This window comes from Musa acuminata, chromosome BXJ1-9, assembly GCF_036884655.1.
Source record: "Musa acuminata AAA Group cultivar baxijiao chromosome BXJ1-9, Cavendish_Baxijiao_AAA, whole genome shotgun sequence".
NCBI lineage: Eukaryota > Viridiplantae > Streptophyta > Magnoliopsida > Zingiberales > Musaceae > Musa > Musa acuminata.
The window spans coordinates 1,552,087-1,563,776 of record NC_088335.1 but is presented as its reverse complement, the minus strand read 5'-3'; the positions used below and the strand labels follow the sequence as shown (position 1 = coordinate 1,563,776).

The following is an 11,690-nucleotide window of genomic DNA, read 5'->3' as shown; positions in this document are numbered from 1 at the left end:
CATTACCAACAGAAATAATAATAACAAGAACAATAATAACCATGCAACACTTTTCTATTTGATATAAACCTAGTAAAATGCCAAACTATCATGTACCCATATAAAAATTTTCTTGTTTTGTCGTGTATTACATGAAATATGTATCCTGTGAATCCAAGCATATGAAAGAAACCACGTGAAATGGTAAGATACATGTTATCAGGACTCAAGAAATATACCTTGATCAAAACAAGTTCAACTAAGAAAAAATTTAGCAAGGTTTAAATTCTTGATCCGACACTAGTTTCGGATCTGAGATTGAGAAAACATATTTTATCAAGTTACTGATAAAGTTCTAGATAACTTGATGCAATGCAATGTGATCAACATAAAGAACCTGTTACATGCACTTAAAGTATCACTTCTAGTGAGGAGAACCCTTGTGTCAAGAAGTCCTGATATCATATAAATGAAAAGAACTCACAATAAAATCCAAAATCTTCACTTGTTTGTGCAGCTGCTTCCAAAGAGAACAAACTATTAAATGGATGATCACATAAATCCCAACAAACCATCATGTCAATCATTTTTGACAAAAGATGTCATTTTAACTCAGAAACTACGCTACATCAACAACTTTCTTTCCAGCTCTACCAACTGTTGTGTAACATCCACAAATAAACTACATAATTGGTGAAAAGAAAAAAAAACACAAATTAATTCCTTGATACAACAAAGCCCATTTATAATTTTTACAAGGGGTAAAATGACTAGCCAGCCCATATCCTGTCCAACCTGTCCACACTCTTCCGGCCCCTATCCAGCTGATCAGTGTTCTTCCTAGACTTCTCCAGGCAATCCACGCTTCTCCTACATTTCTCCAAATGGTCAAATGAGGTCTTTGACTTTCCCAATTTTTCCATATTGCTACGTCGCTGATCCTTGTTTCTTGACTTATCTGAACTAGGCCTATGCTTCTCCCTATGATCAATGCTCTTCCTTGATGGTTCAAAACAATCAGAGCTCTTCCTAGGAGGTTCAAATCTTTCTGTACTTATTTTCCAGGTGCTTCTGTGGGAAGGTGATTTCTCCACTGTAGATACAAACTTTTTGAGATGTTTGATGTACTCAGGAAAAAGTTCTAAATCACAATGCTTCCCTCCTTTGAGCCAAAGTGGTTCATACTTCTCCTTACACAGTTCCCAAAGCTTCTTACCATGAGAACAATCTACAACTTCGTCGGATGTTCCCTGCAGATCAGATTGAAAATATATGAGAATCACAACTACAAGCAATATGTTTTGACAAACAAAACAAATAAAAGAAAATTCTTATACAAACAGGTAAATCAATTCAAAATTAAGAAGCACACAAAAGCTTGCATGCATGACAACTCTTGCTATGTATGCATTAGAATTACATTTTTAGTACTTAATATGTGCATGCAAGCAAAAAACTGAATTATTTACAGTGCTATCTTTCTGTGTTTAAGTTTGCTTGGAGCATGTTATATTTTTGAAATTGGATATTAAAGTATTGTATTTTTTTCATTCTGGAAAAAGTAAAATTTCTTAAACACGAAAAATTAGCTCGAAAAATATATTAAATACAATTTTAGATATTATTACCATATTGAAAGAGGCATGCTCAACGAAAAAATTTCTAAACAAAAGGTTAAGGAAGCCACCTGCACGTTTAATGCAAGTGCACAAATCTAGTGAGTCATACAAGGATCAGTTATAGATGTTAGGTAAATACTGGCTGCTTTTGGTATACAGATGGAGCAGATCTCATCTCACTGATCTGAAAAAACATAATTTAAGAGCTGCAGCTGATAGCTTCAATTGGGACCTGGTTTAGTTGCCGATTAATTCCTAAATCTTAAAATCCTAGTCCAAGAGGGAAATGAAGGCCAAACATATCTTTTTTGTACAGAGGTCAGTGATGTTGTCGGTGACGAGTATGTAATTTCATTAAAAGAAATGATCTTCTGACTGGGCCACCACTTTTTACCTTTTGATCTACTCTTCTCCATACTCACTCTTACACTAATTTTTTCATCCTCCTCTTTGCTTAATATCTCCTGTACTAATTTTTTTCAGCTATCAACTAATCTGCTGCCCGTCGTTTGTGCGCATATGTATAGTTTACAGTGGATAAACCTAAGTTTTTTTCTCAGATCTATTGCCTAAGTTTATATCTACTGTTCTGTTGTCCTGCCAGGAGATATATTGCTGCTTAGTAGAGCCATAAGATTTTATTAACCCAAGCCTCAGTCACTGTTTTCATGACTTTAATTTATCAACATAATGGCAGGCTATTCTTATTGGTTCTAAATTAACCCATATATGCATTCAAGGATGCCCAATACCTAACAAACATATGGATATGCCCAAAACTGAAAGTGACCCACAAAGCCTTTCTGGTGACATCTCAGCTCTTGAGATGTGTACTAGTTGCAGTCAGCAATTGACTTTGTTTCAACCATTATTTGGAAAATTCCTAAAGATACATTAATTAACAATTTATCTGTTGATGAGGTCACAAAGGTGATAATATGGAATGAAATTTAATGACCTTTCCAGAGGTCAGCAGAAGACCTAAAATTATGATGGTAAATAAGTACAGAATTCATTGCATTTTTCACCACATATTGTTACAAGCCGTATAACAGTGCTCTTATAAACTTTTCCTAATCATTGAAAAAGTGAAGTTACTTCTACAAAAATAGATTGCAACAAATGAGAACGTAGGAAAAACATACACAACATCCACAATAAAAAAAATAAAAAGAAACAAAGATAGAAAACTTACATGAATTATTAGCACCGGGCATTTGACCAGTGGAATTTTGTCAATATTCTGGATAAACATGGTGAGGGAAAGTTTAAATAAAGAGAGGGAGAGAGAGAGAGAGAGAGAGAAATTAAAACAAAAATTGTAAAAGCCCATTAAAGTGTTAACCTTGTAAATGTCGAACCAATATGTGCGCTTTACTGGATACATCACTCTTAAACCTGACAGTATAGGGCTATGCAGAACAATAGCGCGCAAGCGAGGTAGGCGAGTAGCCAAATCCACAGTTGGTCCACTTCCAACAGATTGTCCATACAATATAATCTCTTCCTCCTTAGCACTATAGTGCTCTATGAGGCATTTATAAGCAGCTTCTATATCAGCATAAGTATTTTGTTCACTTGGCTGCGAAGAATAAAGAAAGAGATATAAACTTACAGTGTAGCCAAACGTGGTCCTCTTAATCTCAAAATGCTGGCAAGCAGAAAAAATCCAAGAAATAAATCTAAGAGAACAGAGACAGACCTTTCCAGAGGATTGCCCATATCCAGAGTAATCATACCTGCATGAGTATGAAAAGACTGGTCAATGTGCATTGTCATAAAAAGTACATACCGTATATACATAGGTTGATGAAGCACAGTCAAACGAACCATGCAACTATAAAATTACAAAATATATGCAAATTTGATCAATTGTGAAAATGTGTTAAGTCCTGTCAAACTTGAAAGTTGATAAAAATGACCAATATCCTGATGTGGCTTATTGAAATGACACATCAGTTGGCTTGCATTCTACAAATGGTAAAGGTCATGTATGAGTGAATAAAAATTCTTAATTCAAATTATCGCTGAATTGTACTCCCATCTACAAAGCCTGACCAAGTACAAATCAGAATAAACCAACATTTAATTCAAATTATTGACCCCTCATGATGACAATCTGTCCAACTGCCGTCTTCCCTGTTCATAAGATCTCTATTTGCTTCATCATTTTGATCAAATTCATTAATTTATCATCCTTGATGAATTTTGTTCTTTCTAGATCCCTTTGTTACATTGTGTATCATACAAGTAGTAAACCTTCTTTTGTTTGTCTTTTTATTTCCTTTTCACCAAGATGTTAGAAAACCAACCCTACCTCAGCTCTTGGAGATGATCTCATACTTATTCATTGGAGGCAACATGCCAATATATGAAAAAAAACAAGATCCAGTTGCATTCTTAGTATCATCTTGATATTGGACTTTACTATTGTGTCTGGTTTAGTACTTCAAGTTCCAAGAACATGGAACACAATGTTGACTTTTGTTTTGATTGGCTTAAGCTTGTCATAACTGGGTAAGAAAAATATTGATGTTCTCTTAAGACCGCAAAGCAACTAACACCAAAGCATAAGTCTTTTGAGCTGAACCAAATATCTGTAGCTAGACATTAATTTTGTTTAACAGATATAAGGATATAACCCTCTCATCAAGGTTCCCAATTTGAGGAGGATAAAGAGACCTCTAAAGAGAATATGCAACAAGGACATAGACAACTAGTGATGTTACCAAAAAAAAGAACATACACACTAAAAAAGATTCATGTTAAGTAACAGAATGAAAAATTATGCCATTATACTTAAAACAAAAGAACAAACACATTGTTAAGTAACAGATATTCTTCATGGCTCATGCTGCAACCTACGATACCAAAGAGCCTAGAAACATATCTTTTAGCACAAATTCTGATAAAGTAAAGAAAAAAATATTATAGAACTTCCAACAACTAGGAAAAGTGCAACTGCAGTTAATAAAATGCACATTGTCTTATCTTCATAACTAAAGCTTCAGAATACTGTAAAGCTTGTGACGGATCGATCAATAACAATATTCATATAACTGCAAACGTACTTCCTGCCCGTTACAAGTTCCAAAGCCAAACCACATAGGCACACTCGCTAAACCCATTAAAACGAAATCTAGCAGACCATGACCCAAATCTGCTTCCTCTAAAGCAGTGACTTTTATCCGCAGTTGCTTATCAAGCTCCCAACAATCAAAAGGAAAGAGGAATTTGACAATAAAAATGACAAATCTACCTTCAAATGTCATTTTGATCCTCGGTGCAAAATTATTACGATATAGCAAGCACTCGATGTTCCTTTTATTACCCAGTATAAAACCCAAGATTAAATAAAGAACCCTAAATCTTAGATTACAGCTGTCTGACACAGTTTAACGGAGACATGCCACCAAATGCATCCGTAGATTCATGGTTCCGTAAAAGCACTAACTTTCCAACTAGGTATATAGAATCAAGCTTCATAAAGAAATTAGATACAGCTTAATCCGACCGTCAAAGATGCTCCTTTTTTTTTTTTTTTCCTTTTGGATGAAAATCAGACTTGAAGCACGCAAATCGACGGACCAAAACCTTATCCACAACAAATCCGGTGTCTACCGCGAAAACGAACACGAATTGATGGAAATAGTTGAGTAAACGAGTGGTTTCGTTCGTACCCCAGGAGGTTGACGCGGAGGTGGATGCTGAGCTCGAGGAAGAGCTCGTACATCTGGCCGAGGTCGGCGGCGTTGCCGTGAGAGTAGAGGAGGGTGGAGGACGCCATGGGGTTGCGGACGTAGACAGCCACGATCTCCGTGCCCCGGCGCGTGGGGAGGCGGAGCACCTCCACGTTCTCCCGGTGGGGGAAGCGGCTCAGCCTCGCCATCCCCGTCCCCGGATCTGTCACCACCTCGTACGATGGAGGCGACGGCGGGAAGAATGCCAGCTTCGCCGCCACCGACGACGCCACGCCGCCCATCGCTCCCTCCCAATTCCTTCTCCTGATCTCCTCACTAATGAGCGACGACAGGAGAGTTGTTGAGGCGAAACCGTAAATACCACAAACAAAAGGCGGAAACTCCAGCGAAGGTTCTCCAAAATAATAATAATAATAATAATAATAATAATAATAATAATAATAATAATAATAATATAGTATTGTGTTAATATTGATTTGTAAGTTACTGATATCCAAAACTTAAAAGCATTATACTGAGTCAATGACACCGAACACCAAACAAAGCAGCCTCCGTTCTTGTGCTTCCACATTTCGTGAATATTAGCATGATTTAACTGTTTCTTTAAATTTCTTAAGAAAATTTTCTTTACGTATAATTAAAATATTTAATTATTTTTGTCTTTTCTTTTCTTGAATTATTCTGCATCTGTAGAGATATTAGTCCTACACTTTTGACCAGATGAAAAGCTTAAAAATAAAAAGTGAAAGAGCAAGTGACAACGACAGTGTTGGCTCTGACGGGTCAAAGTAGACTCGAGTCAAAGTCAAACAGTTTGTTTTCGTGATTATACGAAGCTTCGTCTCCAACAAATTTTAAGTTTATATAAAAGAAATCTTAATAATTATATTTAATTTATTGGAAGGATACATAAGAACTAAAAATAATGGAAGGACGAGTGCAGCTGACCGAGGCATTCATTCCATGGCGGTGTGCGGCATTGATGGCAGGGCGGGAGAGATGCGTCTCCGAAACCGCCATGCTAGATAGCAATTATTGATTCATTCTTAATGCTAAGGAGGAGAATACAACCAGTCAATGAAAGGTGGTTGTATTCTTAGATCACGCTCTCGAAAGCGGCCCATTCGTTTGTTTGTTTGTGTGCATCGGCGCCGGGAAAGAAGGCGGTGGGAGGGCAGACGCTTTGGACGAACGCGGCGGTGGCTTTTCCTTCCCCTTTTCTTCAAATTTCGTGCGCATATTTTATATGCGTGCGAGCGAGATGAGTGGGTGTGCGTGCAGTAGCGGCGGGAGGCGGAAGCAGAGGCTGCAACCTGCAACGAGGACGGCCGGGTCTTGGGAGCATGGGCCGACACGTGCTGCTGGACGATCACTGCCGTCCATCCTCCGGATCTCGCATCACGAGGAGCATGGAGTCACTCACGGTCACATGATGGTGTGTCGATCACATCGAGACGTTTGATTTGATTTTTATTTTATTTTAATTTGATGATCACAAACCTCAGAAGACGATCCAATGAGTTTAGCATCTTCGACAGATCGATTTAATGTGTAAATAAAGAACAAATGTTGTAGATATCATCTTAAACTGTTGTAATATCATCTAAGGATTTTAGAAGTTACCAAATGCATTAACGATGAAGATAAAAGAAGCCGATTAATGATTTAAAATAAAATTATTTAAAAAAATTATGAATATTTTAGGATATTTTTTTTTTAAATAGGTTTTTATTTTCTTCACATAATACTTTTTTTGTTTTATTTCCACACTTTTTTTCTAAAAAATAATATTACCTCTCCATCGTGACTATTTTCGACTCATATGATCACCTCTATCTCATTATGTTATATTTTGCTCTATCTTAAACTACTGGCATGGGAGCTATCAATTCAAAGACCATAATATTGTCTGGTTATCTCCTTCCTACTATCTATCTCTATCGAGAAAGTTAAGGGCGAGAGGTCATATGACTCATTATCGTAGGAGTTATAGAGTTATCACCGTGAGAATCATTGCAACAATAATACCGCTATGAGGGTGATTATTGGAATATGATGAAAGTGACTATGGAGGAATAATCTTATAATAAAAAAATATAAGTGATGCTCCATACAAATAAAACAAAAAGTGATGCTATGTGAAAAAAAATAAAAATTTAGGTTTTTCTAAAGAAATTTGTCGAATATTTTATAAGTAACATAAATATATAACAGTGATGGATTTAATAACCATAATTTTATTTATAAATACAAAACAAATGATGTAACAAATTATGTAAAATATGAAAAGAGGTAAGAATGTGGACCAGATAGTATTATTGACATTTAACAGAGTCTCAAAAATCCAGCGATAATTCGTTTAACAAGATTTTGAGGATGAGAAAGTTGACCAATGATTTATAAATAATAATTTATAAGAATAAGATGAATATAAAAATATTATAATTATATAAAGACTTCAAATAATTATTCACACAATGAAACTTTGAAAATGAGTAAACAAAGGTAGAATACGATGTGAAATAAAATATTTTTTAGATCAATGTGGTTTTTTTCTTGTAATATCATCAATAGAAGCTATTTATTTGTTAGTACAATTAATAAAAATATAGTGAGAATAAGTAAAATTTAAAGATGATTTTTTTAATGGTTTTGAAAAACATATAAAATTTATTATGGAATGAGTTTTGAATATATATTTATTATAAAAAATTTACCGAGGAGTACCATTACATACAATTTTTAGTGTTACTACTGACCATATGCTACAATGTCCTCATATTTGCCCTGATTAGATCATTCAACCATGATTGAACTTAAGTTGGTCTGTTTCTAGTCGAGATCGTATATGAATCAAGTGGTATAGTCAAGCCAATTAATATCAATCAAGATTTCAATTACTAGTTTATACATATCGTTTATCGATCTGACGAAGAATTGACTCCATTCTAGTGGTATCATCTGGTTCGATCCAATTCAAATATGGTTCGGTTCATTCATGATTAATTGTGAGTAGGAAGACTGAGGGAGTACATCCATCTTGCATTGAGATACGTGCTGTTCTTGACGTCGAGCCCTGACAAGACTCCTCCGTAAAGATTGCTTTATCATCTTCCAATAATGATACGCAATGCTAATGGCTGATAGCTGTCTAAATCCAATCCTTTCTACTAGTAAACATCAACCATGGAAAGGAAGATACATATCCCTAAAGGACGTAAAGTGCATGCATCCTTCCCCTTTATTATACCCATAAGAAAAGAATTTTCTTCTACTTTATTGATGCCTCTGCATTTGTCTTTGCTCCGCAGGATGAGAAGTCGATGCAAATTACGTGGGCTGTTCTTTTAGAGGACGTCCGTGGTAAAGAGGAAAGCCATGCATGCTTGAACTCTACCATGACACTACGTATCGGGCAAAAGAAGAAACCCCAGTTATGAAGCAAAGGTTCGGTTCACTTGAGCTTTGGCAAGCAAAGTACTGTTGGTCCGCTGCCATCTTTATTCTCTGTGTTCCTTGTTCTACCTCTTCTGCACTTGGCTATATAAAGACCATGGCCTCCGAGCACCTGCACTGCACAGCCACTGCAGGTTTAGCCCTTTCGTTTGCCATTGTTGCGGAAATGGCGTCGACAGCAGCGGCGGCGGCGACTAAGATGCATCTGATCAAGGGAGATCGCCACCTCTACGCGAAGTCGGACGACAGCGTGGTAGTGAAGCAAATCCTTGCAACGCACTCCCCCGACGGCCGTGACATCGATACCATGCCGCTGTTGAAACTCGTGGAGGACATACTGCAGCGGGCTACCCCTACTGTCATCGTGGTATGATCACATAAGCTGACTCTAGCTTGTTTCTTGCAAGTCGTAGAACAAGTATTTGACGTTGGAATGTAGATCTAATCTTGCGTTTTGCTTTGATCTGGTAATTGGACAGACGCCGCAAGCTCATCTGGAGCTTGTGGAAGACAAAGCGCATCATCTTGAAGTTGTGGGAATGCTTGAAGCCCTGGCCTACACCATCCACAAGATATCTTGCGAGGTAATGCAGCAGCATCTGTACACTTATCACTCTTATTTAAGCCTCCAAGGTTAATTCTTGAGACTTCTTTTCGTTCTTTCGGGCCACTACAGTTGACCTGCAAGTGCTCCGGCGGAGGCGACGGGCACGCGACAACGTTATCCCTGTTCAACTCACTATCAAACTACTCTTGGGATGCAAAAGTAGTGATAGCGCTGGCGGCGTTTGCTGTGAGCTACGGGGAGTTCTGGCTGACTGCCCAGCTTCACACAGTCAATCCTCTGGCGAAGTCGGTGGCGCTCCTCAAGCAGCTGCCTGACATTCTCGAGCACACCGAGGCCCTCAAGCCTCGGTTCGATGCCCTCAACAACCTCATCAAGGCAATGGTGGATGTCACCAAGTGCATCGTCCAGTTCAAGGAGCTGCCTTCTGAGTACATCTCGCCCGACGCCCCTGACATGGCCATGGCCTTGGCGCACATCCCCACTGCCGTCTACTGGACCATCAGAAGTGTCGTAGCTTGTGCTTCTCAGATCATTTCCCTCATAGGCCTGGGTCATGAGTAAGCTCAATCCCTTGGTTCCCAAAAGACTACTTGAAGCTCGAAGCCATAAACGTTTCTTCTCTGGTCGCAGGCATGTCAGCTCCACCAGCGAAGCATGGGAGCTCTCAAGTCTGGCTCACAAACTCAGCAACATCCATGATCACCTCACCAAGCAACTTGAACTGTGCTATCGACACATTGGTCAGAGCGAATACAAATTTATGCTTTAGTCATGGTTTGAAACCAGTTATTAGTCCACTCATCTTTCTTGATTCAGGTGAGAAGAAGAACGTTGAAGCATACCAGACGCTGGTGCATCTCTTCCAGACTGTGCACATCGATAACATGAAGATCCTCAAGGCACTCATGTACTCCAAGGATGATCTGCCGCTGGTAGACGGGACTACCAAGAGAAGAGTTAGCGTCGACGTACTGAGGAGGAAGATTGTGATGCTTTTCATCTCCGACCTCGACATCTCCCAGGAGGAGCTCTTTGTTCTGATACAGATATACAGTGACACGCACCAAGGGAAGATTGAACGGCACTACGAGATCGTCTGGCTGCCCATCATCGACAGGCACGTTCCGTGGGGAGGTGCCAAAGAGGAGACCTTCAACCGCTTGGCTTCCATGATGCCGTGGTACTCGCTGCACCACCCCTCGTTGCTGGAGCCACCAGTGATCAAGTATATACGGGACGCGTGGCACTTCGACAAGAGGCCAATGCTGGTGGTGTTGGACTCTCAGGGGAAGGTCGTTTGCCCTAATGCCCTCCACATGATGTGGATTTGGGGAAGCCTTGCCTTCCCCTTCACCAGCAACAGGGAGGAGGCGCTCTGGAAGGATGAGACGTGGCGGCTCGAGTTCCTGATCGACGAAATCGATCCTCTGATGCTTGGATGGGTATGAATCAGCATTGTGCGTTCATGGATTATTTGTCTAAGCTTGCAAATGATTCTTGTTCTTCTTCTTCTCTGATATGATCCGAAAGGTGAAAGAAGGCCGCCATGTCTGCCTGTATGGAGGAGAGGACATCGAGTGGATACGGAGGTTTACCACGTTGATGAGGCGCGCGTCGCAGGAAGCCAGGATCCCCTTGGAGATGGTGTACGTGGGGAAGAGCAGCCCGAGGGACCGCGTGAAGAAAGCCGTGACGGTGATCGCCAACGAGAAGCTGAGCGGCTACTGGCAGGACCCGGTGATGATGTGGTTCTTCTGGACGCGGCTGGAGAGCATGTGGTACTCCAAGATGCACCACGGCAAGACCATCGAGAACGACCCCATCGTGCAGGAGGTGCTGACGATGCTGAGCTTCGACGGCAGCGACGACGGGTGGGCGGTGGTCAGCCGGGGTTCGGTGGAGATGGTGAAGGCGCAGGGGAAGATGATCAACAACTGCCTCGAGACGTTCGACAAATGGAAGGTGAGGGTGGAGGAGGAGGGATTCATCCCGGCCCTGACGAACGCGCTGCAGCCGTTCCACACCCCGGAGCACTGCACCCGCCTCATCCTTCCCGGAGACACGGGCAGGATCACGGAGCAGGTGGTGTGCGCGGAGTGCAAGCGCCCCATGGAGAAGTTCGTCCTCTACCGCTGCTGTAATGAATAGAGATGACGGGGTTGGCCGGCGGCAAGCTTGGATTGAGGTCATAGTGGATTCGCAATAAAGATGTGTGGGAGAGAAGTCTGTAGCTTTCTCTTTACTTTGTTTTCTGGTGTCTTCGAATTCAGTGCCTGCCCTGTGAGTGAGTCTGCTTTCGAGTACGGCATTGGTCGTCAACCTTCTCAGCTTTGTTTCCAATAATAAAACCAGTTGTCTTGTTCTTTA

General features: G+C 40.1%; 2 protein-coding genes across 2 annotated transcripts; one reads left to right on the top strand and one right to left on the bottom strand.

Annotated features, from left to right (window-relative positions):
• Nucleotides 1-509: 509 nt before the first annotated feature.
• On the bottom strand, nt 510-5,645 carry LOC103996732 (uncharacterized). The gene is made up of 5 exons (XM_009417710.3): nt 5,279-5,645; nt 3,301-3,337; nt 2,944-3,180; nt 2,794-2,841; nt 510-1,229 (listed from the first exon to the last, which is right to left on the bottom strand). Exons 1-5 carry the CDS (start codon nt 5,578-5,580, stop codon nt 750-752), a joined length of 1,104 nt encoding a protein of 367 aa, XP_009415985.2. The 5' UTR covers nt 5,581-5,645; the 3' UTR covers nt 510-749.
• Nucleotides 5,646-8,868: 3,223 nt separating this feature from the next.
• On the top strand, nt 8,869-11,690 carry LOC135592353 (protein SIEVE ELEMENT OCCLUSION B-like). Its single transcript, XM_065081757.1, has 6 exons — nt 8,869-9,122; nt 9,235-9,339; nt 9,432-9,880; nt 9,954-10,063; nt 10,140-10,765; nt 10,854-11,690. Exons 1-6 carry the CDS (start codon nt 8,922-8,924, stop codon nt 11,469-11,471), a joined length of 2,109 nt encoding a protein of 702 aa, XP_064937829.1. The 5' UTR covers nt 8,869-8,921; the 3' UTR covers nt 11,472-11,690.